This window comes from Tyto alba, unplaced genomic scaffold (genome assembly GCF_018691265.1).
Source record: "Tyto alba isolate M040663 unplaced genomic scaffold, T.alba_DEE_v4.0 Super-Scaffold_32, whole genome shotgun sequence".
Classification (NCBI taxonomy): Eukaryota; Metazoa; Chordata; class Aves; order Strigiformes; family Tytonidae; genus Tyto; species Tyto alba.
In genome coordinates, this window is record NW_024881307.1 from 5,807,006 (window position 1) to 5,834,375 (window position 27,370).

At 47.4% G+C, this 27,370-nt stretch overlaps 1 protein-coding gene across 5 annotated transcripts in view; it reads right to left on the minus strand.

Annotated features, from left to right (window-relative positions):
- GRIK4 (glutamate ionotropic receptor kainate type subunit 4) overlaps window positions 1–27,370 on the minus strand; it is a 210,591-nt gene that overhangs the window by 113,073 nt on the left and 70,148 nt on the right. For all 5 annotated transcript variants that reach the window (XR_006166055.1, XM_042800563.1, XM_042800565.1 and 2 more), the window contains exon 2: window positions 24,416–24,547. Coding sequence is in view for 4 of the 5 variants with exons in the window: in XM_042800563.1 (XP_042656497.1) it covers window positions 24,416–24,497 (82 nt within the window). In the remaining variant the exon portion in view is untranslated. The remainder of the gene's footprint in view (window positions 1–24,415; window positions 24,548–27,370) is intronic.

The following is a 27,370-nucleotide window of genomic DNA, read 5'->3' on the forward strand; positions in this document are numbered from 1 at the left end:
AGCACTTCAGGCTATGTGGCTAAAAGAAGCTTTTGTCTCCTTTGTACCCAAGACAAGATGGAAAGCAGGCTCCAAATCCCCTCTCCCTGTCCCCAAAGCCTAAGGGTCATGGTGGGGCTCAGCAGACCCCCATGCTGTAAGGCTGGTCCCTGTCCCTGAGCTGCTGCAGAGGGTGTCAGCATCCAGCGCATTGCCTGTGTCTTGTGAACAGGAACTCCAGCTCAGGCCAGTTCACTTCCAGACCAGCAAGTGCATAAACTAGAGATCATCAGTAGAAGTCTCATGACCCTGACAGGCTAAGAGATGGTTGGACAGGTTTAAAGAAGCTCATTGGTTTTGTCCACACTGCTGAGTTCAGCCCTAGATCTTCTTTCCATCTGCTTCCTGAACAGAAGAGAAAAACGTCCTTGGGCATCATCAGGAAATGAGGACAGCAACTCTTTCCTTCTGCTCAGATCTGCTTTTCATTGAAAACTACAGTGAGAACTGTGCTATTAGCAGTGAATCAGTCTTATTTCTTCCACTGGAACAGGCCAAACCATAAGTGTGCTACTGTAGGGCAGACCCTACAGTCACAGTCCCCTTCTCTTTACTCCACAAAAAGACAAGCAGAAGACAAACAGCATTAACCTTACTGTTCCTCCAAGTCCATAAGCTGAGTTCTACTGTCATGCTCATCCCCTACTTGGTCTCAACTCACTGCAGTACAGAATGACCAAAGTTCAGCGCAGCAAAAATGCATAAATCAGAAATAATAAAAGCAACAGGAGGAAGAGGAACAAGAGAAAGACCACCATCACAACAGCAACACACAAAGCCAACCTTATGCAATAAAGATTTGGAAGACAATATACTCTGATGTATGCCACGTGGCCCACATTACACAGACACTGCTGGGTCCCAGTTCCTAGTGAAATCCACCCCATCACATTTTTTGTCTGCAGAGTCCTAGCAGGAAAGCAGACTATGAAAATAGGTAGCTTTCTTCACAATAGTAAATATCTTTATTTTCCTTTAATAAGAAGGAACTGGCATCAGTTAGAGGACAAAGCCATTAGACACAATTTGTTTATTCAAATTAGTGACAAGTCTGTGTCAAAACACAGGCTCTCCATGGCCCCAATTTCACAAGAAGATCTGAGGCAGAATGATTGATTGAGCCGCCCACAGTCCCCTGTTGAATTCAGCAGGCTTTGGGCTGGGTTGCTCAAGAAGGGATCTCAGCTTTCCAAGGCCTGTCTCCTGTCAGAGCAGACCTGTCTCCCTGCTGGTCCCCAGCTGCCTCACTATCCTCTGGTGCTCCACGGCTAAGCCTTGGGGTCGATGCACTGCTTGTCACCATGTGCCAGGTTTAACTGGGCGCTAGCCTTAACCACAGCCTACCGCATCCTCCTACTGCCAGCACGCGCCGGTAACACACATCAACATGCTAGAATAAGGCTTACCCGTAGAACTGTCCCACCTGATACAGCTTTTAGTTCCTCAGAGCTAAACAGACATTAAGAAGGAAAAAATAAAAAAAAAAAAAGCCACTTGAGATGTTTCATCTCACTAGGACCCCTTCAATCCCCATCCAGTTTCAGTAAGATCTATGCTGGGTGTGCTGTGCCTGCACTAGTCAGCACTGATCTGGTCTCCAGTCCGCTACAAAAGCAAGTGAATGCTTAACTTGCTGTATGCCTGAAATATCCCGAGCTATTTCAAAAGGATTTTGGTAAGGACCTCCAATGCTCCTTTTCTATATCCATTTATGAAAGGCTCATGCACACATCACTGCACAGCGATACAGTGTCACGCTCCCGGCTCCCAGGGTTAATTGGCCCTTCGCATCTCTGGGGCTGCTTCCTCCTTTAATAGCCAATTAGACCTTATTAGCTACGTTGTCATTTACATCTAAGGCTCCCAGAAGCAGTCTGGAAGCTACAAATTTGCCTTAGTAACCCTTCTCACAAGGCTGCGTGGCCTTTTCCATTGCAAGCTGACCCTTCTGCTTAGCTTGCGGCCTCTCTGCTCCAGTACACCTTCTGGCCTGCAGCTCACCAGTGTGCTGGTGTGGGGAGTCACCTACGGGGAGACCAGATGGGAGACCCAAGGAAGGTCTGACCCATCAGGAGGAGACCACCAATCTGTTCAGTGTGTCTCCTAATGGGCCTCAGCAAAATGGCACTGCATATTAAGGAGAACACTGGTCCCCCACAGTCACCTGCCAGAACATGTTGACATACTGCACCCACAGATCAATAGAAAGAGAGCTAGATAATGGCAATTGATTTTACATGTGTAATGAAGTTGTTGAGTCTCTGATTCAGCCATTAGTAAGTGTTCATTTTATTGACCTGAAGGATAAGGGGACTGAGATGTTTTGTACTTTCCTTTCAAAAAGCGAGCATCATTTCCTAATGAGAGATGGCCTTGTTCCCTCTTCATTATCTCCCTGCTTCACCCTTCTCTCCTCTGCTTTGTCCAGCCACAGCTGAAACCCACAGACATCAGCTTGACCCATTTCACACTGCCATCACAACGCTAGTCACACACACTCTCAGATCCACATGCTTCTCTTGCCACAGAAGGTTTCCTAGCCGCCCAACAGCAGGTCTCCCTCCCTGGACCAGAGATTTGTCTCCTTGCAGAAGCCTGATGCAAAGTCCTTCTTTAGCAAGGTGGACCTATACAAGCATCAGATTTGATTGGTAATATATTAAACTAATTTCCCCAAGCCAAGTCTGTTCTGCCCGTGACACTAATTGCTGAGTGATCTGTCTTTATTTTGACCCACGAGCCTTTCATTGTATTTTCTCTCCCCTGTCCAGTTAAGGAGGGGAGCGGTAGAGCAACTTGGTGGGCACCTAGAGTCCAGCCAGGGTCAACCCACCACAGCAGGGGTGATGAACAAAGTCTGCCGCATTACCTCTCAGTTGTCAAATTGGAAAGTTAGGAAAGGACTTGTGCCACCTTCTAACCTCTTTGTGCTTCAAATACACACCTCCCTACTACCTACAGACTTCTCCTAGAGTAGGCATCACTGACAGGTCCTCTGTTTAGGGTTACAAGCCTACTATGGAACTGGAAAGAGGTTTTCAAAAGAATCCATACGGGGGAGGAAAGCTCCCTTCTCTGACTTCAGTGACCATACAACATAATGTTCATGTAGGGGGGTTGTGAGCAGTGCTGCCAAGTTCCACAATTATAGTGATAAAAAAAAAAAATAATAACCTCCAAGCCCTTTGGCCTGAACTTGGCCCACACTTTCTCTGCAAAGCAATGAAGGCTCCAGCACTCTAACTGTGCTGCAAAAATGGACCCTTGTAACTGTGGTGTAATGAGGTACAGAGGAGCAGGTTTTTTTCTTATACAAAGTATCATGCAGAAAAAGAATTTGTACATGCGGGAAGATGAATTTATCCTGAGAAAGATCCACATTAACCACCAGACAGGCAATATGATCCTCCTAAGCTCATTACAGATAAAGGGGATGACTCTATTGCATAAGCTGGTTACTAACACATGGCAGAGCTACATACTTAGGGCAGGAGCTGATGAAGCCTTTGCAAGTGGAAAATTAAAACAAGGTCCTTTTGCTGGCAAGCCCAGAGCATCCCGTTTAATATTCCAAGGCTTCTCCATTGATGTTTGGGTTAGTAACTATTACTCAGATCATTCATTTGGACTACAAGGGACAAGACTTCATACTGTCTCCAGCAGCTATCAGGCATCCAACATCTCGGTAGACACAAACAGTAGGACACCAAAAAAACTCCAGAGAAAAGCACATGCCTCCCAGCACTCTCTAGGGATGTTCCTACATGTGCCTATAACCAAGCCATATCTCCTGGGCCTTTGGCATCAGGATACATGTGAAGCATCCACAAACAAGTAGCAGCAGCTTCCCAGCACACCATGCACTGGTTCAAGCAATGTTTTCATAGACCACGCTGAACGACGTTGTCCCAGTAGTGTAGCACCCATCCACGTCCTGCCCCAGCTGACCTCACACAGCACCACAGCCTGAGGCCATGCAGCTTTAGGCAACAGCATGAAAAGACTTTTGGTTTGAAAACGATGGCTGAAAAAAAGATGTACAAGAGACTGAATTAGAAAAGGCCTTGCAGTAAGGAAAGATTCAAAGGCATATCACAGATAAGATTAGGCCAGGTTATAAGTCCTCCTAATGGAGTCTCAATGAGGTTGTACTCACAGACCTGTGTAGATACAGAGATAAAGCAGGGCACCCAAACCTATAAAACCAAAAGTGTTTAAATTAAAAGGGATCCAAGGGACACAAATAAAATGCTGGAAAGAATTATGTATCAACATCTACATAGTTTTCCTAGAAAAGTGGCAACTAAAAGTGACGCATGGAGAGGGTAGGAGAGATTAGGAGAGCAAGATAGCTCCACCATAAAGTGCAAGAGAGAATCACTTAGAGTTGAAGAAAATATTTAAGGATGGCATTAAAAAGAAGTGACTATGCAGCTACAGAAATGGGAGAAGGGTGTTTTGTTTCATGTAAGAAAAAAACAAACTTAGCTTTAAACTAATTCTGTTTCCACAAAAGCAAGGAATAATTTTAAGCAGCTGTTTCCAGTGCTAGGCTTGTGCAAATACCTCCTCCAAAAGGCTTTGTGGGTCAGTTTGCAGCACCCCATGTGTCCCAGAGAAGTCAGCGTGGCTCTGTGGCCGATGACAGGCATACAGTGTGTGCTGGCTGACCTTGGTGGCATACGGCCTCCCCGTTTCATCCCAACCATGAGATCCCAAGGGATGCTGGGCCCTGCTTGCACCAAGCCATACCCCAGCAGCACAGTCCCCTGGTAATTCCTGGTGCCACTTGAGCAAGCAGGCCCTTGTGGTTCTGCTGGCACACCGCGGTGTCTGGCCCTTGCGAGCAAGCAGCTGCCACCAGTCCCGCTCCTCCTGCGCATCTCCCCTGTGCCTGCCTGCTCCGTCTCAGATTATTTCACACACGGACACCCAGCGCCGTCTCACCGCTTACCCTGCACACACGGCTGCACATCCTGGTCTTTGTCACGCTGATGCACTCACAGGGCTCTACTCCATTCACACACGCTTGCCCTCCAGCATTCCACACCCCCCCTTCCCCCCCCCCCCCCCCCCCCCCCCCCCCCCCCCCCCGGCTTGGAAGGCAATTTCATGCTCGCAGAGTGCTGTTTTCTGTTGTATGGGTGCATGCGTACTGGAGGCTCCCACGCAATTACTGTCAGATTCTCAGAGGGGCAATGGCTCAGCACACAGATACCATCAACGTAATCTGCGCACAGCAAACCGCCCCCCCCTTTCCACTTACTGCACCCAAACCTGCTCCCATCCCCTGACACTTACTGCTTGGCCCTTTGCACCTGCATTCAGTGCTGCCACAAGTGTCCCCTGCATGTTGCTAACAGCCCAGCTGCATTTCCACACCTTTCAGTCTTGATGACACACTAGACCAGGACTTGGGAGATGTAGGTGCTAATTTGAGAGCATGCTACAGGCAATTCCTTTCATTTTCTTTGAGCCTCTGCCTCATATCTAGATCGCAAGAACAAATGTTACTGTCAAACCAAAAGTCCATCCAATAATTCCTACTAATAGCCTCCCAGCCTTCAGCAAATCTCAGGTTAGGAAACTTCTGAAACTGATGTTGTTTATATATTTAATAACTCTTAAGTGCTTTTCTCTTCCTTTTGCTTGCCCAGTTTCCCCTTAAATCTATGAAAACTTTCTGTACTCACAGCATCCTCTGAGCTCAACATGTCATTCACCTGTTGTGTAAAAACTGCTGTTTGTTCTGAACTTGGATCCTCTCAGCCTTGTTCACCATCCTCTAGTTCTCCTATCAGGAGAGACACATAGCAACTGATTCCACCATCTTCATTCTGCTGCTGATTTGCCTTCCTGTCTACTACAGACATTGCCTCTTGCTATAAGAAACAATGGTACAGCAAGGGGCACTGAGGGTGCTCCATCCCAGCTGGAAATGCTGGGTACCACCAAAAGCCAAACCAGGTTACCCATGTGCATTTGTAGAACTGCCCCGTGCAGGCACACACTCCACTGCACACCCAGGGCTTGCAGGGGGCTGCTCCAGGCACAGGCTCCCTTCTGCACCGCGGCTGAATCCAGCCCTGCTTGAAATCTGCAGGCCCCATTAGAAGCTGATGAATTGTTTTCTGCTCCCGTGCTTGACTCCGTATTGGGTTATCTAAGCGGAAACGTAATTTGTTTGCTGATACCAAAATGCTGCCGCTCACCTGAGGGATTAACACCATGACAAAACCATTAGAAAACTGATGGAGTCCTGGAGGCCTTCCGAGTTTGCGGAAAATTCATTCTTCAGCCTAATGAATGTCTTTTTCCAAACAACTGCAACACCCCTGTTTCTCAGTTCCCACTAGACCAGCCAAAAACACACACTCATGCTTAAGAGCTCAGCTTACTCTTAGACCAGCTAAGGGGACAAACAAGGCCTGAGGCTCATGAGAAGCGTAGAGGTCCAGCACGGGGCTCCCCTTCAAACACCGACATGGCATCAGGAACCAATCCCACCACTGTGTCTTACTGTCACCTCCATGGGGAAGGAGTCCCACCATTGCATCGCAGCTCCTCAGCCCCGGGAAGCCCCTGGATAAGCAGCACCAGGCGCTGAGCCTTTCCCTGCTGCTCTCCTTCCACACCTTCCCCTTGCTCATGCCTCCTGTTTCCCCCAGGCATTCTTCACAAAACACTCCTCTTGTAACTCCCCACTGCTCCCTGCAAGTTGCTACTCCTGCATGACGTTATGAACTGGCAGTGAGTCACTGTCACTCCTGGGGAAGGGGGAGAAAAGCGACCTTCATTTTGCTGATTCACTGCCAAAACCCCCACGTAATGCAAGCTGTCTGCTCCACGTTAAAGCCTCCTTCCACGGCATGCTGGAGAGGATTTTTCTGTTGCCCTGCCACCAAGGTGACATGATCAAACATTTTTTCCAAACAGTGCTCTAAGCGACACTGAAATTTGCATTTCAATTTCAATTCATTCTTATGGTTCAAATGAACTTCTAAAATACTTCTTCGCTTGTGGTTAAGAAGCACGCTCTCTCGCTCTACTGATATACACACATATATATTTTTAGCCTTGATCCTGCATTAGAGAAAAGTCACCCTTTTAAAAGAGCGGTTTTATTGCCAAGCGATATTAGCACAATGAAGAAAATCGTTCCTAATTTTTATAAATTATCTCATCATCTGCAACTAATTAGCAGCTGCCGAAAGCTGGGAAATCGCTCTTCACCCTAGAGAGACTTGCTCCAAGCTATGCAGAACTCAAACATCTCTGATGGTCAAGGATTTCATGAGAAGCCTCCAGCTGGCCCCAGTGCAGGTCCCACTGGCTGTCCCACCGGGTGAGAAGTTGTGTAACCCCAGCACCCCCACTGTGAGGAATAGTCATGATGCAGTTTAGCTGGAAACTTTATTAAAATCCAATCTAATCAAGCTGTTGCAACTCTCCATTCTCCGTACCCTTGCTCCTAGGCGCTTGTGCCTCTGTCTGTGCTGCTGTAAATGTATCTATAAAAGTAAAACGAGCAAGCAGCCAACGGCTAAATGGCACTTAATCAGAAGAAAATGTATACCCTGGTGGATAGCAAACCGATATTAAGTTGGGGGGGGGGAAGACAAAAGAAAATAATAAGCTGTAAATGGACACCAAATAAATCTCCTGCTGTACCAAGTGAGAGCACATCTGGTTAGATGCCACCTCCAATGAGTTGTGAGCAAAATATTTATTTGCCGCCAAGTACCTGGCAGCAGGAGTGGGAAGGGACTACAGCTTGGAGAGCAGTGCCGCTTTCCCTGCCTGCCCTCCGAGGCAGCAGCACATTAGGTGCCTGCCCTCTTCGGCTGCAGCAAAATCAGATCAGAAAACATCTGACCTCCGAAGCCAGCAAGCTGGTGGGCCCCCGGCATCACTGACCAGGCTGGGACGCTGCCCGTGGGTGGTGGGTCAGATCCAGCTCGCTCTCTCTGCTGAAGAACATGGGCTCAGGCTTGAAAAACCACCTCCTCTCCAAGTCTCCATCCCTACCGCGAGCCCTAAGAGGGTCAATACGGCAACAGACGGCACGCCCGTGTCTCCAGAGCTATAAATGCCAGAGGACTCGCACACCTCTGATCCTTGAGAGTGCCTTAATTTAATACAGAGAACTTCGGCTTTAGGAGAAAATGCGATTTGGGACTTGGAAGTCCCCGAGGGAAGAGCTCCTCCGAGAGAGGCACTATTGCAAAGGGGATTATCACCATAATCACGAGATTAGTTGAATAATCCCAGCCTAAAAGAGAGTTTTTGTCATCTGCAAGATGCTCAGCACCCTCCTGCTTTCACGGAAATACAGTGCAAAGCAGGGTCAGGTTGACTTTGAGGAACAATGTGTGGAAAGAGGAACCCGGTTCAGCAGTCACTGTGCCTGACAGTCCCATCCAAACCCATCAGTGCATTACTGCTTTGCTCACCTGCCTCAGCAGGAGCCGGCCACCTCCCCTCTCCCCACACAGACCATACAGCACATAGGCATTGAGTTTTTGTTCCTTCACAGCACCTCTCTGCTTCAGATCAAGGGATTTTACTGTTTTACAGATTTAATGCAGTAACAGAGTTCAGGCCTCCTACACATTGCAAAAACAAGAAGTGCAGTCCTACCGAATTAAAAAACAATGTGACAGGGAAAAGAAAATAAAATAAACCTCCTCTACTAATCACCTAGTCTGTCTCTTCTAAGAAAGCGCGTGCTCAGTTGAATTGCACAAAGTAAACAAATAATTACTGGCTATTTTCTTCTGTAGGTCAAACAGCAGATTAGCTAGCTCAGACTGAAATCTAAAGCATGCATGTGTCATGCCAGGCTTACAAAAATTAAAAAAAAACAGCCAGGAGCAGAACCCTGTACCACAACTGCAGCTATTGGACCCTGCTGCTCTCTGAGAGACAGACTCCTCTGTGCAACAAGAAATCTACTCGGGCATTGACATCCTGGCTGGAAAAATACATAAAACCATTGCTAATATTTTTACATTTCCAGATTCTCAGCCTTTAACTGAATACATTCAGATTTACTACCGGGGAGAGATTTTCCAAAAAGGGAAAGACAGAATTTGGTATTGCTCCTGGAAATGGCTGTATCTTACAGACAACCCAGATGTCTCAAAACCCACTTGGCTGAAGCCTGTTGCCAGGAAGAAAGGAGAGGTGCAAGAAAAAGTAATGCCTGCATTTAATTTCACCATGTTTTCCATTTCTACAACTGAAAGTAAAATTCACCCCCTCAAGCCCCCTGCAAAATTGGGAAGGATGTTCCTGTGGTTAGAAACTTCTGGTCAGGAAGCTAGTGACACTTTTCCCCCCAGCATTGGAGAACCTGCTTAATTCAGCTCTAGTAGAGAGATCTATAAAACCAGCAGAGAAGCAACGGTACTCCAAGTATCAAGAGCGAACTACCATGAACTACCACGTTTCACGGCAGAGCCTGCGCTCCGGCAGCTCCCAGAAGAGGCGTGAGCTTTAGCCCTGACAGGCTGCGCTGGCCCGTGCGAGCGGAGCACGCGAGGATGCACAACCCCGCAGTATGCCCACCCGCACACAGATTGCCCTGCTCTCCCGTCAGAAGGCAGCAAGAAAAGCAAGCAGACAGGAACCTGTTGCACGGCTCCCTGCAGGTGCTGGCTGTGGTTTGCAGGGTTCAGCACAGAGAGCCGGCTCTGTCTTTTCAAGCACGAATAATGCTGGATTGTTTCCAGATGGGGGGTGCGAGGAAGAACAAAGAATGGGGCTAGGACATTTAAAACAAAAGTGTACAGCTATATTCAGCAAATTACTATTTTTCAGAAGTGCTTTGGGTGTTAGTCCCACAGATGCTCTTTCCTGCATTTCTTCTGGAGCTTTGCTGTGGGTTGGGGGTTTCACTTTATTTTTGTTCTCACTTCACCTCTTGGTGTTAGAAAGCACCCATGCTTCATGCTAGAGGTGGCTTGTTTTAGCAGCAGGAGAGGAAACTCTGGAAGCAAGTGTTCTTTTAAACTAAGCCACCAAATCTTTCTGAGGTTAATTGATTCCTTAACTATCAGGTCACATCTTTCAGAAGCATGCTTAGTGGCACAAACTTCTGCTCATAGACTCTCTGTGCTGCTAGCCAATGCCTGTAAATGTTTCCCATTTCCTTGCAATAAAATTGACAGTCCCAGGACAACAAACCCATTGCAGTTTGCCATCCCGAAGGGGAGGAGAGCCAGACACTGATGAGGAGGAGAAGGAAACAACAGCAGAGAGACCATGACCAGTTCAAAGCCATCTCTAGCAACGCACGGCTGCCCCCAGCGCCGTGGAAAATTTCTTCCTCCTAAAAGGTCCCTATCACAGTGCAGAGCTTGGGAGGCCAAAAGACCTCTGTGCAAGGGGCTTACTGAGCCCTCCTTGGCTGCTGCACTTTGCAGAGGCACTTATGCTGATGCCAAAAAACTATAGACCATGTCAGCTAGCTGACATGACCAAGAGGCTCTTATTTGATAAACAGTGACTGCTCCTCCAGAGCAATTACAGGCTATTAAGTAAATGAGACATGTTATGGGGGGGGTGGGGGTGGGGGAAGAGACTCTGTTTACACAGAAGCCTGTAATGACTTCATCATTGTGTCAGCTTCACATGCTTGACAAGACAGATGCTGGCAAACTTTCGAGTCTCCTGCCTCCATTTCCTTTTCATGAAGCCAAGTACAGTGGCCACAGATTAATTTACTCTCTCCCTTCTTCTTCCTGAATTTACCTTGAGATGCCCTGATATCACTCAAGCAGAGGGCAAGGCTGGGGTTGCCTCCATGTCAATCTAGAAATATCCCACACAGCACCGTGCAGCAGCAGAGCCTCAAACAACTATTGGGGTTAGCTACACAAACGAGTTGTGTGACACCTTCATGCTCATACCCCCATGTCTTGCTTTTTTTTTTCCGAGCTGCTTACCCCTTCTCCCTCTAGCTATCCAGCATCTGGCAGGATGCTGTTTTAAATTTATTTTGTTTTTCGCTGGCCTTTGTGATTACAGTTTATAGCTCATTTTCTATCACCTGTGGAGAACTTGCAAAGTCCAGAGATGAAAGACAGCCAGCCGTGCAGCTTACCGTAGGTGCCAGCATGGACAGGCAGAGAGGATGGCTCCAAGAGGACGTGCTGCTCTCCTGGTGGCCATTTCTGCCCCAAATATGCAGCAATGAGGCATTCAGAGACAGAACTTTCCATAGATGTTCCCACATCAATCCCTGGCTTCTGTACACCATTTCCCATGGAAACGGCTGTGCCTGTGTCCTGCTCAGGGCAACTCACAATGTGCTGCAGGCACCTTGTATCCCCTTCTCCAAGCACGGCTGCATGTTCCTGACCTATGCACACCAGTCTCTTCCACTCATTTTGTTCCCGGTGTCAACAATTTTACTAGTAGTGTTTGCAGGGCTGTTGGGACTGAAAACACACAGAAATAGAAAACAGTAACCTAGAGACGGGGAAGGAAGGGAGTTCAAAGCGCTTTCCTGCTAAATGACAACTCAAGCTGCCTGCAAATAAAACTCTGGAGCTCATCGAGTAACTCTGACCACTGAGGGTGCTTAATAAAGATTACTTTTCTATAGCTCCACTTGCCTGAGGCATCATTTGTTCCTAACGAGAAGCTCCATGGGATTTAAACGCATGAGAGAAGAACAGGCTTTTCAACTACAGTCATTACAATGAAAACAAGCTTTCTACTCAAAGACGCAAGTGCTTAGACCCCTGTCCTACCCCGGTAGCACTCCTAAGCCATGCCAGGCTGGAAAACCACGGTGCTTGCTTTCTGCCAGACCCGGTAGGCAGCTATCCCATAGTGTTGCCTCTCAAAGACTGGTCATGCTGCAGACTTTGAGAGAAGCCCTGCTGAGAGCTGCAGTGCTCAGGGCACTGCTTGCTGCCTGGGCAAAGCCACTGGAGCCTCACCTGGCCCCAAAAGCCCAACATCATCATCTGCAGTGAAGCAGCACAACTGTGGCTTGTGAGGCATCTGGGGTGGATATTGCATGGGACACCTAAGAATTTGCACAAGTACTGCAAGAACTCAACTGTTCTTTTGCTTTGTCTTGTGTGATCACTAAGATCATGGTATTTCTGAGCATGCCTGGAATAATAAAGTACTACTACTCACTATACCAGGGCCCCCAATGAAACAAGCATGCCAAAAGATTCCACATGCTACTGGAATGGATAGAAACACAACAGATAATAAACGCTAAAGGTCTGCAACTGCCAACTCTATTTTGCGCAAGGGACGTGGAACAAAATGTTCTGAAGTGCTGGAGCCAAACAGCAGAATGGACTTCTGCCTCTGGTCAAATGGGAAGATGTATGGGGCAGCTGAACACGACCAGAAAACCATGCTGCAGGGTGAACGAAGGAGTATGATTAGGGACATCCTGATGTGGTAAAATTAGATGCCTGCGAGTCAGATCTGGTACAAGGTGGTGTTCAGTAGCATATTTGATAGCCTCCATGGCATGCACACACGTGTATCCGTAAGCACAGATTCTGTAAAATGCTGGCGACTACAAAACCCTCTAACAGTGAGATGGGGTAGGTTAGTAGATTTTCCTTGCCAAGCAGAACCACCACAAATCAGGGTTGGGAAGGGTGTAGAATCTGTAACAAGTGTGGAGATCCTCAGACAAACCCAAGCTGATGCCACATTATGACTTTTCAGACTTCATTATCCATTGGGCTTGGCAAGAAGATCACAGAAATCTTAAACTCATGTGGGATGAGCCTCAGGCTAGATCTCAGGCATTCATCGTGGCCTGCACCTCTATGATATGAAGCCAGGAATAATTCCAGGGGACACAGCACATACAGACCAGCTCCATTGAGTCTGCTCTGTGCTACAACGTGAGATAATGAACAGCAATCCCCCCAGCAAGAGAAAAATATATGGGCAAATAGAGCCCCTTCCTTGCCTTCTTCCTTCTATCCCAGCTCTAACTTCCTCCCTGAACACAATTTTAGCAGCATGAGATGCAAGAACTTTCAGCATTTATAGAGACCGGTTTGTCAGGACATTCCCAGGAAGAGGCAAAAGTACAGGATGGAAAGGCTCTGGCAGGCAATGGCTCAGCTTTGCCTGTAGCCAGTTTCATTAGCTTTCCTGACAATGACAACAAGGGCTACCAAAGATGTAATATTTACAGAAGTCAGTCTCTTTTTAACAGATAGGAGAGCCAGGGACTCCTACAGCTTGAATAAAGATCAAACCACTCACTGAGCAGCAAACGAGATCTTCATGAAAGTACAAAGCACTCATGGGCAAACTATTACCTCCCCTTTACTCTTGTGGCTCCATTCTGGAGGACGACTGCACAGCCAGTCCTTCCCCTTCATCGTATGCATGTACCCCTGTAGGCTAAGCTTTTCCTTCAGGAATCCCTGCAGCAGAATAAAACTCAGTTTATTAAATAAGGCAGTACTCTAACAAGGGTAATCCACAGGTAATTTCACTCATTTAAACCCTATTTCATCTCAACCAAGTAGACTTATTTCCATTTAACAATCTTAATTCTTTTAGCACATTCCGGCTCCCAAATTGGCTACAGCAGCAGAATTGACATTCAGCCATCATTTTCACATATAGTTCCATTTAGTCTCTCCAAGCCCCTACAGCGTCTGGAGGTGCAAGAGGAATTCATTAGCGGTGTCTTTGGGAAAATGAGCCATCCTTCCCTGGAGCCTTCTTACATTGGCAGGGGTCAAGGCAGAGCTGACAACTGCCAGGCTAAGCTGCTCCTCCACTGCAGATCCCCCCCCGGTGCTCCCCTCTAACTCCATGCTCAAGTCTACCTCTGTGCCGACACACAAGCATCTGCTTGCTTTGCTTCTCTGTCTGCTGAGCTTAGCATTTCATTTTTATCTATGGGTCACCGGGCTGCCTCATTCCCCCAGCCCTATAAGCACCAGGTCTGCATGTCCCTCCCCACAGGGAGGTCTCTGCCAGCCCCAAGAGCCCTGTGCTCCATGCCCTGCCACGGCTTCAGGTCATCACCCTCTGGTATAACCGGCCATGGCTATGAGCACCCGTCTCCATCCATCTCCCAGGTCTTTATCATTTTGGAAGCTCTCCTCTAGCTGGGATCTTCACCCTCTGCTTCTCAGGCCTCCCACATTCATCTCCCCTCCAGAAATAACACCCCAAAGAAGGGCTCTGGGGAGTGATGATACCCTAAACATGACATCGTCCTCTTGGACGGCTTTCCCAGCAACAAACAAAATGCAGGCTGAGGGCATCCATTTGTCCTACCTGCTCAGAGCTATCTGATGTGTGGATTGTGTCCTTGGTGTTGCCTCCGTCTCTCCCCCATGCACACTGCTTCCCCTGCTTGTCAGCACAGCCTACAGCTCTGTGCTTTTCAAAGCTGACATCTTACAAAAAAGTAAAATTCCTTCTTTCAAGTTCTTCCATGCTTCCCTTTTTCCTCTGCATTTTTTCAGCAATCTCAGCCAGTAGCTTCAATCTCATCACAGTGAGGTCTTTGTGAGGGAGACGAGCACAAAGCTGCGAGCAAGGCTTTTCAGGAAGGGCAGGACCTACCCCTTGCAGAGGCTGAAGCCCTCTGTAGGGCCCAGCAGCAGCAGCACAGAGGGAGCCAGGTTCTGTCTCACCTGCCTTGTCAACAGGTTATTCTCAACTTCTGGGATTGGGACTTCTTCAGATGCTACAGGTTCAAGACACCTGGATATCAAGAGCTAGAGCTTTTGAATCCAAGCCAACACCATCTGGGCTTTTAGTTTTACAGGGGGGTGCTTATCTTACGCTGAGCCACAAGCAATAGCTGCAGAGGGGCACATGAGATAAGTACCCTTTCACCTTTTCTGGGAAGGTTGCCCAACAGCCCTTCAGTGCCTAATGCTAGCAAGAGGGCTCTAACACCTCACCAAACTGACTGCTGCACCCATTGCATCTAGGAGAGCTGGCCCCTGAGCCTGCAGTCCACCCATCTACAGAGCAAAGACAAGTGAACTTGCCAAGGAGAACAAGGAATAAACCTCTGAGCACAAGGCATATCGCTTATAACAGAAAGACACTCACAATGTGAGGATCACAGCAACGCTCCAACAAGCTGTTACAAGCTGGAGTTGCCTTGCTGTTTTCCTCCTTCCATCTGCCATCCTCCAGCTTGCCTTCTCAGAAAGGCTATAATAGCTCACAGGTAATGACTTTGGCTTTATCTCAACTCACCTTTAGAAACGTGGGCCACTGCCTTAATCTGCAAGGCTATCCTCCATCTCACTTCCTGAAAATGACCTTCAGATCACTAGTTATAGCCTCTACAGATATAAATCTCCCTAAAAGTAAGCAAGTATGTTCTTCGGCCACATTTCCACAGGTGCCCCATCCTTAGTAGCCAGCCCTATAACTGCTCCCTGTCCTCCCACACCAGGAGCTGCTGCTGGATGGAGGACTTGCTTCCTCTGTGTGCTTATTCCAATTTTGTAACTCACCCCAGCTCCTGTCCACGTTCAAAAAATCTCCTACTCAATTCAGGTGGTTCTTTAAATGCAAGTTAATTGGTCCATGGGGAGAAGGAAATTTGAAGCTCAAAGTATTGCTGACACTGGCATTAAGTTTTCAGGTGCTCTGAGCTGCCAAGACAGCTGCTCTCTATCAAGTGAGCACTGCTTTGCAGCGTGGTGGCACTCACTCCAGCAAGGGTCTGCTAGAGATATTTAATTCAGGCTTATTCTGCAGTGAAGTCAAGCTTATCACCAAGTGCGTGAAATCCATCCTTCCTCAACTGCCCACACAGATAGCCAAAGGCGAGGGCTGGGCAGCAGTAATCTGTAATGCAGACTAATGCACAAGCCCATCTCATGTACGCTGGAGCTTTCTGCAGAAATTCCAGCTTTGCTGAGTTTGGCTGAGAGTTGGAATTAATTTTGGCAGCTGTTTAGGCACAGAACCAAGCATCTTTCATTCATGTAATTGACTTTTTAATTCATATATATATATATATGAAAAAAATAATGAAAGGAATGACAGAGTAGCTCTTGCTATGACTAGCTTTCACGCTATGAAACAAAAAGATCTGCATTAAAACATGGCTCAGCGGCTAAATACACAAAGTGTTGCCCAGGGGCAGTAACAGTATTTAGATATAAAACAGGTTATATGGCTCTCAGATCCTGATCTTTGGCTCAGGGAGAATATTGGATGTTCAGGAACAAAAGTAAAAAAAAACAGACCTCTGAGGCAAAACCCACATCCACTCTCTGCTGCTCCCCCTGCAACTGCACAGGGCTATGCCTGTAAAAGAGCTATATATGACCTTTTCGGTGACCAGCCCTTCTCTCTCCCTGGCTCTTCTCCTTAAAGCATATTTTCCTCTTCCTGCTGAATTAGCACCTACTTCGAGCCCAGTCACCTTCCAGATCTACAAAGCAGTACAGCATGGGGCAGCAGCTGGCTGCTGTGCCCAGGTGCACCACAGCTTCACCTGTGCTGGTGAGCAAACAACTTCCATTAAACAAGTAGATGAAAAAAAAATAGACATCAATGCTAATTTGCATATGGCCCTTTTCCATAATTACCAGCTGACTTTCCCATCCAGATGCTCTGCACACACAGATCTATACCTATATAATATGTATGTGGATATATAATGAATCAAAACAAAGCTTAAGGCCTCTTGGAATGTACAATGTAGCCTGCCTCTCAGACATTAATGAACAGGAACAGATCAGTAAAAATAACTCTGTCACAGAGGTACAAAACACATGAAGAGATGGTCTGTCTCACTGAATCCACACCTCTCCTCGCTCCATGCCACGTAGCATTGATCTAAGATACAAATCGCCATATTATTTATTATTCATATTATCATAGTGCTGAATTCCTTAGCTGCAGACCAGGAGCTCATAATGTTTTATGTGGCAAACCCACAGTCTGGAGAGACGTCCCCGTCACAGCCTGATCTCCCAGGTGAGACAAGGGGCACTGCTGGCCCCGAGGAGCCGGTGAGCGGGGCAGCCTCGCTGGCAGTGGCCACAAGCCACAGACACCTTTGTCCTGCAGAGCCATCAACGGCGGGGTAGATCGCCCCTCTTTCTTCCATGAGCATTCCCTGGAGCACGTGGCTTGGTCAATTTTAAACCAAATGCATTCAACCCCGATCCCATGCAATTCATGTAGATATATACAGAGGAGGAAACATCAGTGCCTCCGTCTTTGGTATCCAGTCCTCAGTCAGTATGCCAAATAGGCCCCTCAGGGTTTAAAATCAAAGCAAAGTGAAGCAGGGATGCAGGACTTCCAAATCCCTCAAGTACTGCTCAAGCACTCGCAGCTCAACCCGATTCCCACTCACTTTCTCCCAGGGCTCCTCTCTCTGAAGCGCTCACTTTCCTCCCGCAGTTTTTGCTCGCACTTCCATGGTGCTAATGAGCCTCCTGCCTCTGCAAGCACAGAAGCCGCTCAGCACATCCCCGGGAAAACTCGCGTTGGCAGAACCCGTGCAAACAGCGTGCAAACCCTTGTCTGCTCTTGGTGACCACCCAGCGACCACGTCCTCCTTGGATACCAACCTCAGCACACGTGCAGGGAGTCTGAACACTCTGCCCTAGCACCCAACATCAAAAGCATTCCAGAAAACCACTTTTCTCCTGGACATTTCAGAGAAGAACAGGTTAGGTAAGAGACCACAGCAGTCAGTAGCAGCATGCAGCCCCTCTTTGAGCAGCTTCAGTTGCCTTTTGCTGAAAAAAAAAGGCTACTTTTATCCTGAAAGTAGCTTATGTGGATCAGTTGCCTTTATAAGACAGCTCAGGACAGGGGAGGTATGTCTATGTGATTGGGCCACTGTTAGCCACTCTTCCTAGCACTGTAACACAGCAGTGCCTGGGGAGAACTGCAAAGAATCAAAGGGCAAGTCTTAGACAAGACATTGCTGAAAGGGCCTGGCTTCTATACAGGTAACTTCTTTACAAATAAGGATTTATGCACGTAACTCCGAAAACATAATTAAAACATCACTCTCATAGAAAAATAATGAAAACAAAATTAAAAGAGAAAATAATTAACAAATATTGTATTTTTCGCTACCTCTCACCAGTCTCCAGCAGCAGTGGCACTTCCCAGCTCCAAGGGCTAGGCGTGCTGGTGGGCCACATCCCAGAGCAGGTCTCCAGGAGATAGGCAACTACTGCGTGGGCTTGAGGGGAGCCACGGGGCACCGCTGGGCAAGCCTCTAGCTTGGGTTCCTAGGGACTAGGACCCCAACCCACGCATGGAAAGCATGTACCCACATTTAATGTCAACCCAGCTGCAGCCCACTGCTGCTCCTGTCACCGGAGCACGGGGACAGCCCTCAGTTCATGCCTTATTTTTCCAGATGCAACTTGGCAAACATTTTACAAACACTCTTCCACCCTCCCTTGTGCCCAGAAAGTACCCTTTGACCTGACCCCCAGAGCAGCTGCACCCTCTTCCCACCCCACTCCTCAAGCCAGGCTGGTATTATCACACACCAAACACGACAGGACTTGAAAGCATAGGTCCAATGAGTGCTGGTGCTCCCCAGGCCTGTGGGTACAGTCTCGGGCACTGGGGCCCCACAGCTCGCAATGGTTTCTTTTTAAGGATTTTTAATGATTATTTTGAATCCTTAAAAGAAGTTAGGTCCATGCACGGAGAAGCCAGCTGATCACACATGTCTCAGCAACCTGCTTTGCTTCCAGCCCAGTTCTTCTCCTCCAGTCTGCTGCCTTCAGGAGAGAAGTCATTAGCTGTGCCACCTCCTGCACAGGCAGTGCCCAACACCTCTGCTCCCACCACTGTTGGGACAGCTGGACAGAGAGAGTCACCTAACCCCTACTAGAAGCTTTGTTTTCTTAAACACTAATCATAATTGCAAGTGGAAAGGTTTTCCAGCAACAGCACCACCATGTGAGACTTGGAGATTGTTTCTCTGCTTTAAACTGATCGCAGCAGCCTTGCTGGGTTAAATGCCAGGGTAAGGGAATTGCAAATTGGTGGACAGCAGTTTATTGCAGTTGCATTGGTATCATCCACAAAGGGCTTAGGCCAGAAAGTAGCACGGCATAAAGAAAGGACCTTGTGCTTTGTCTGCCTGCATTAAACGCGCTCCTCTGCCTCTGCACAGGCGAGAGAAGTCAAGTTTCGAGCCGTGTCAGCTAGCAGCAATCAGGATGTGGGCTACTGGGGCTGGCACAAGCCAACTCGCCACAAAGCCACAGTTCTCCCCACCTGCCATAAAGGGCACAGTCATGTTTCTCCCCATCTCAGACCGTACCCCTGGGAGGAAGCATCTGTACCTGCCCACCGCAGCTGACATCACAATTTTTCTTTTACAGCATCCAGAGGATTGACTGCAACTTCATCACCAGCGGCACCATCACCCTTTAAAATGTTAATGCTAAATAACATGCTGGCTTGTTGGATCTTCTCTGCAGTCCCTTTAGGAGAATTATGTATATCCTGTGGGATCTGGGGATGCTGAACTAAATGGTCCACAATTCTGTTCATTGCCATTATCGTTCATTTTTGCCTTACACATTTTTAATGCTCAGTGCTTCTTCCTTGCTTCAGCCTTCCAGCTCAGAAAGACCAATGTACAAACTGCATCGGACAGGGCAGAAGCACACTGTGCAGCTATGGGGCCTTCAGCTCATTACATAAGCAGCTCAGTGGCATAAGCACCTCAGGAGGGTAAAAATGCAGGGATGCAAGGCCACACAGATGATGCTCTGCTACACAGGTCTGTGACAGGGTGATTGGTAGGAAACAGAGGGGCATTATACAATTGCAGTGATGCAGAAAAAGCTGGATGCATGTCTCAAATCTGCTTCTTCCCACCTGCTTCAGCATGCACAGCTAAATGCCAGTGCTTTCCCACACCACCACATGCTCTGGGGGTTCCCAAGAACATTTTCTTGACATTAAAGTTCCACAATCAGAGCAGATGTAGGAGATTCGCAACCCTCTACGTATTCCAAACTTTTAGAAACATGACCAGAAACAAGGACAAATGTCCGAGGCTGACACTTCTAGTGACATCTCACTGTCAGGCTGGACTTGTAGAGACTTTGACCACACATGGCTTCTTCGGTGGATGAAATCCTACCACAAGCTCTGAGACAGCAGTGCAGATTGCTTCAATTACCAGCTGAGCAAGTGGTGGATGCTTTTTCACTGGGTATGGGGTAGAGGAACACTAGGTTTCACCAAACAGAATATCCTAAATGCTAGAGCTGCATCTTGCCTTTTGTATAAAGTTCGCAAAGTTGAGAGGCAGAGCAAAGGAAGGGATTTGGACAGAGGCAATTACAGGAGAGAACACTTTAAAGAGCTTCAGGGCTCAAGGAGGCCTTGCAAGGAGTTTGTCAGTAGATCGTATGTCAGTGCTACTGAGCCTACTGCTAGTTAGGGCAATGCCATGTATAAACTACAACTCTGGCTTGTATATGAATTTTAAATGAGCTGTTAGTACACCCGATGAATCTAGCAAGAGAATACCAATTTAGGGCTCTGACGTCCTGCTCCATAAGACCCAAGTAAATAACTCATTAAATAACTCAAGTAAATTTCCTGACACTTTATTAAGCATGAGTGAACAAACAAAAAAACAAAACCAGAATTACTGCTACCACCAGTATATGCTGCAGGAAACAAGAGCTAGGGGAGATGCTGGCCCACAGCACACTGCACCAGCCATCCAGCCATCCTCCTTTCTGCCCCTGGGGCAGGCAGGAGGGAGCGGATGCCTTTTGTGATTTTGGTGCAGATGGATGGAAGAGAGCACGTGTTGGGCAAACACCAACTATTGGGTTTTGCTCCCAGGACATATATTGGCTCTTTCAAGGGCTACAGGATGTCTCAAGGTAATTCCTCACATACCTCCTGAAGCTCTTGAAAACCTTAAAGAACATGCTGATTCCTGCCTGCTTCTTCATCCCCAAATCACAATCAACCTTTGAGCATCTAGGGAGGTTACACCTCACCAAGACAGACCAGGTGAGCTGACTGATAAACAAAAGACACTCTTAGAAAAAAGCCACTATTTGAATAAAGTATGTGTGTCGGTGGTTTTCCCCACAACCGTCTCCAGCACAACGTAAACTAGGAGATTTTCTTCAGGATGGGATCAGAAGGGAATACACAGAGTTTAAGGCTGAAAAAAAGGTTTGCACTAATGTTTTTTTCCTGTGTGTCAAGGAAAGAAACAGAGCATAAATAGTCTGCAGATTGTTCCTATGCATGCCAAAGGCACAGGGAAGGTCACACTGTAGCCTACATTCTGCTCACTTTTTTGCATAGATGATGCCTCCAAACCACTCTGCAATGCAACACTGATTGCTGGTTCCATCCAGGCTAGCAAAACTTCCTGTCACTGTGTGCTCAAAGATTAAACAATCTGCTGCTTAGAAACTCCACTGAGAAAAATCAGGGCCAAAATCCACCCGAAACCCCAAGAAGGCAGCAGCAGGGAAGCTCAGCACTCAGTTTAAAAGCCAAGCCAAGCGCCCCTGACTCAGCAGCACTGTGCCTCCTTCTACCCTGGAAGCCAAGCGCAGCAGGCAATAATCTCTTCTAGCAACTTGGTGAACCACCCAGACACGACATTGTCTATGTTCACCTCACATTACTAATCATAAAACTGTGCATTTGAGTGGCCTATTACCAGATGGCTTTCAGAATTATTTTAAATGTTAGCTTGCCTTTTCTTTGAATATTTAAATGTTCATGCTGGTCTGTTTTCCTTTTCTATGCAGTGCATTGATTTATGTTGCTAGATAACATATCTCCCTGCCTTGCCAAAAGCATACATTTGGGAATGATTTCAGGGATGCTAGTAATATTTTTTCTCTCCTTTTATTTTGTACTTTATTTTTATTAACTTTTTTGCTGCATATATTGTTAAAATAAAACTGTGTCTTGAAGAAACAAAACCAAAACCCCAAACCTCTTCTCAGCTCTTTGCCCATCTGCTTCAGACACCATTTTTAGAGAAGTTAGCTCTGAGGCCATGAGCAAAGCAAAAGCAGCAGACATACTAAGATGAGCCTCCCCCCCTCAGTAAATTCTTGCTTTAGGCTCATGAGTGGGAATCAGCTGGGCCCAAGGTCAGGACTACTGTTGTCCCATTCTTAGGAGGGAGGAGGTGACTGGAGGCACCTGTTCAACACTGTCGGGCACAAAAGCCATGACCTCCAGTGCCTTTTAGAAGGATCGGAGAAGTTCCTTCCCATTCCCTCACCAACATTACTCCTTCTTTGAATTCTAAAATTCTACATTGCCTTGGCAATATCATAATAAAAGTTCTTAAGTCCTAGCAGGATTCAGATTTCTACTGCCTTGCCCTGTGCCCGCTAAGGAAATCGAGCATTTCCATCCTGGACTGGATGTGTGTAGTGTAGTACACTGTGCAGCAGTGGTGTAAGTTTTTTCAGCAATTGTGTCTGGAGCAGCTCCATCATTTTTGCAAAGTAAAGTCAAAAGCAAAGAATTCCTAAAGGCATGAAGATTTTAGAACCGGAGAGATGGGTCCCAGAGAGCATGACCTCAGTGCAAGAGAGTTGAAAACCACTGGTGGAGCAGCCTCTGGGATGGAGACCAAAGCACTGGCAGACCGTTGCTGGGTAACTCTGCACAGCAACCTACCTACCAGCCCTGCAGCCCTCAGCCTCGTACAGATGCATGGTGCTGAAGAAAGCTTTACGTTTAATTGGCATGCACTCAGCTATTCACCACCATGCGTCCCTGCACAAGGCACTGGGACATGTGAACTATGCCTGTGTTCAAGTGTGTGAGTAATTTCTATTATGGAAATGACTTCAGGCCCCAGCAGTGTGTCAAGATCTCCTTCACTCAGCAGCGGATACCAGGCACTGAAGAAAAAACTAGTATTTGGACAGATGGAGTGAGACAGATTTTCTACCACGACCGCAGTTGCTCATGTGTCCCCCTGAACACACAGACACCTGGGTTTCTTCTTGCCTGCCCTCAGGGGTCAGCACCCACATGGCCTCATGGCAGCCACCACCAACTCCACTTAGGGAGCCTCTGAGCATGCACTGAGCTGAGACCTGGAATGCAGCAGCTAATCACGCTTGGTAGTTGCCCCCAGAGCAGTGCAGCACCGATTTTCATTTCCAGTCCCCAGCCAGGAGAATAAAAGCACAGTCCTATCCTTCTCAAACACCTTCCCGTTTCACTCTGGGTTGCACTGAGGAGGTGGACAACCACGTCAGCTCCCAGACTGGTTTGCAGCCCAGGCTGCTACGTGCGCTGCCAGGGGAGCTCCTCTTCCTCTCGCACTCCCAAGCACCCACAGTACCTTCCCCAAAGGAGGAGATGGCTGGGGCACAAAGCGTAATGAAGGATCTTTCACCTTCAGCATCCTGATAATATACCACCCATCTCCATATCCGTCTGCTGGCTCAAGTGGAAGATCTGCCGATCAACATGAAATGCAGTCTGCAGATCTGGGACTACGCGGCATGAGTGCTCCACATGAATCACAGATGCTGGGGATATAAAACACCCAGCCACCCTTCCCAGACTCCTGCCAGCACAGGCCCTCCCTTGCTATATTTCTGGGCTGCTCCATTCTCCACTAGAAGAGGGAAGTAATTGTACTTCAGGTGTCACCTGTGAAAGTTGCAAATGGGGACAGGAATAGATTAGCTTGTTATCTGCAACAAATCGTTAATAAAACCAGCTGGTAGCTCCAGAGAAAACAGTCAGGTAAAGCAGGTTTTTTTCTAAACAACAGAGCAAGTTTCATTACAAGGTTTCTGGATGCATTTCTCTTCCCTAATCTGCACAGGCAACAAGTGAAGATGACGGTGCCTCTTCCTGAACACTTTAATAAAGCCCAAAGGAGACTGAATGCATAGTACTTATAAATGGAGCATTTTGGAGTTGTTAATGTTCTTGTGGCACTGCTTAACTAGGGTCAGTTGGGGCTCAAACACTCCTTGCTCAACAACATGGGGCTAAATACATTTGTGACAAAGAACTACTTCCTTTTGGATGGAGCTCAGGAGAGCATCAAGGGGGTTAAGGCAGATGAGGGGAGCAAGTTTCATCCCTCAGTGCCTCTTTGAGGAGTGACTTTCACTTCAGATTTATACAGAAATGTATTCCCATCAGAGAACATTACCACCATAAAAATCAATGCAAATACGTACACTTAATAGAAAAATAAATTTCATTTACAAGATGAGGGAAAGATGCATTTAAAAGATGAATCCCAGGCACCCCAGGCAAGTCTTGGCTTCCCTTGTATGAGCACATCTGCACAGAGTGGCCCAAACCACAAGTGGAAGGATGGTTAAATGCAGGGTAGAGCAAGCTTTGTACTCACCAATCCTCAGGGAATGGGGGCTGGCAGCGATCTTCATTAGCCACAGCAGAAGGAGCACCAGAGGCGCCAAGACACAGGGCATCTTCTATAAATCCTCATGGAGCCCTTCGGTGGTCTGGGCATGACATAACTCTGCAGAGAGAGAACACACGGCACTGTGAGCACCTCAGCTCTCGAACCAGCGACTCAGCAGGATGACACTGCTTGGTGCTTGCCAAGCCCTTGGGACAAAGAGTCTATTTACCAAAGAAGGAGGAGGAGGAAGCTATTTACAGACTATGAATTATTCAGGAATTGGAGTCAAACTGGGCAAAGAGCTTCTAACAAAAAATGGAAAAGAAACACAAGGAAAAGTCCAAATATTTCATCTTGGCATTTTTAGCATTTCCACAAAAACAAATGGAAATCAATACTGAGTCACATCTCTAATTTTTCTCCCACCCCCTTTTCTTTTTTTCACTCAAAGCAGCCTGCAACTTAAAATATAATACTGACTACTGGTTTTAGGATAGGACAAAACATTTTCACACCAAAATATAATTTGAGGGATGGGAGTCAGAGACAGAGAGTCACTTTGGCCACCAAACTAGAAACCAATTCTTGGTACCGCTTCAGCCCAAATGACAGTCACCACCTCCTTCCCTCCCTGTCATGTGCAAGAGGATTCAGGACAAGACCAAGAGCAGGACCATTCTTTTGTCCTCTTACGAGGTAACACCACTCCCAACACACAGAGGTCTAACTTTCAAAGTCCAAACACCATCAGAATGAAGAGCAGCAAGTGGAGAATCCACAAACGTATCATTAGTTGGCACCAGTTGTCCCACAGCAGACTCTTGAAACAAATTTTTAACAAATACCATTTTAAACAGCTACGTAGAGGGTAGATTTTACTTCATAGGAGAAATGGTTGTCCCTCAAGTTGATAAAATTATCTCTGCAGACAGCAACGTCCTTAAATGCTGACTTTGAGTATTTAATCTGTTACCTTATCTCTCCCTTCTCCAATTTTCTGGCAAACATTCTCACACTATTCCATTTGTCTAATTCTTGGGCCAAATACTGAAGTCCTGACACAGGCAAAGTCTTTAATCTGCCTTTGAAGCTACCAGGAGTTTTGTTCGAGAAAGACGTCGCTTTTAACTTGCAATTTTTCAAATCAGCTATTTTTAGATTACATATAGACTTCTGCCACCTCGTCCCAGCACTCCCCAGAGGGGCTATCCCCTTTTTACCAACAGGGAAGAGAAGCAGATGAAATATTGAGATGTGGCCATAGAAATGAAGGCAGCGCAGGGACTGAGCAGGGAGCCACTGCACATCTCCATCCCCTGTGGCTTGTTCTTTTTCTGGATCACATCTCCCTTGGGAAGGTCCCACCAGCAGCCCTGCCTTCTGAGTCCCAGTTCTTTCCATTTGAGAAAATTGAGGGACCCCGTGCTCAAGTGTCCGTTAGACATTTGAAGAGCATCATGAATTCAGAAGTTGTATGCTCAGCACATTTTTAAAAAGTAGAAGCTGCCAAAAACCACCTGGAAATCATTAGCCACCTCTACGAAGGGCAATGGCAATTTTCTTTTTTTTTAGCACGAGTTACAGAGTAATGACTAGGGAGGAAAAGCCCTAAAATGTTAAGCGCATGGCAAATTGGTTACTTAGAAGTGTTGGCAGCAGCAGAGACAGATTGTGGAGCAACATATCATTTGAGTACTTTGAAGAGGTTATTTCCAAACTTTCCAAGTTATTCACAAAACAGCAGGATCACGTCAAATTTACTCACACAGGTATTACAGCCCAGGCTGCAGAACCAGTGCTTGCAGTGCTGAGGTCGCACAGTCACACACACATCCTCTCTCAGTCCTTCCCGGCAGAGCCAGAGAAGGAGCCGAGGATCTTCAAGAGGAGCTCGAGGTCCGCACCCCGAGGAGCTGACCATGCTCAGGATCGGCTCCAAAGCCACTCCCCAGGACTCAGAGTCTTGATTTCCTCCTTTAGGTCCTACTTGTCCCACTGCTACCCCAGGCGTGCTTCCTAGGGTAAAAAGGGACCTGTAAAAAGCATCCTGAGCAGCCCTCAGCACCAGCGGTGGTTAACAACTACACCTTGACTAGCAAAGCATCTGACCTAGGACCTCAGATGTGTTTTGCCTTCTGTCTCCTCCACTGTTCCCTCCTGCCTGGCCAAGGCAGTCTCGAAGAGGCTACCAGAGCCACTGGAGGCGGAGAAAGGCTCCAAACACATCCTGGGACACAACTGAGAAGACCAGCCACGTCTCGTCCCTGCTGTTTCCCCACCACGGCCCCGCTGCAATCTGCCAGCTGCTTACACGTTGCCTCTTTGCTCAAAAGAGCAACTTGTCAAAAGGTGTTTGTACCAGAAAGTAGACAGAACCTTTGGTGCTTTGCACCGCAACATCACGCTTAGCAAGGTGCCTGCTCCCCCTCCTCGCCTCTTCCCTGGGCAGACCCTTCCCTGCCCATGGCACTCAGCATGGAACGGCAGCACACAGCTTGGTCCCAGGGAAAGGTGGGGCAAACACTCAGATTTGCCAGTGTTTCTCACACAAATGAGAAGGGATAAAAGAAGCCACCACACTCAGAGACGCAAGAAGATCCAGGCCTGAGATGAGGTCAGTGCTAAAGCAGGTTTCCCTGCCACAGTGCTGAGCTCACTCCTTTGGGATGGACAGAGAGATGACAGCCTTTGGCTACACTCCCCACTAGCCACCTCGCCTCCATAACACTGACCGCATCCATCTAGTATCATCTGGCAAGGAGTTTTAAGATCATGCCTTTGTGCAGATAAATACAGTGATCCCACCTGCAGCAAACACTTTGTATCTGCATCTAAAAGGCAGTCACTAAGAGGGAAAAGCAAGGCAGCAGCCTAACTGTGTCTCTGGACCAGGGCAAGGAAAGAAGATAAAAAACCCTCACAGTTTCCAGACAAAGCAGT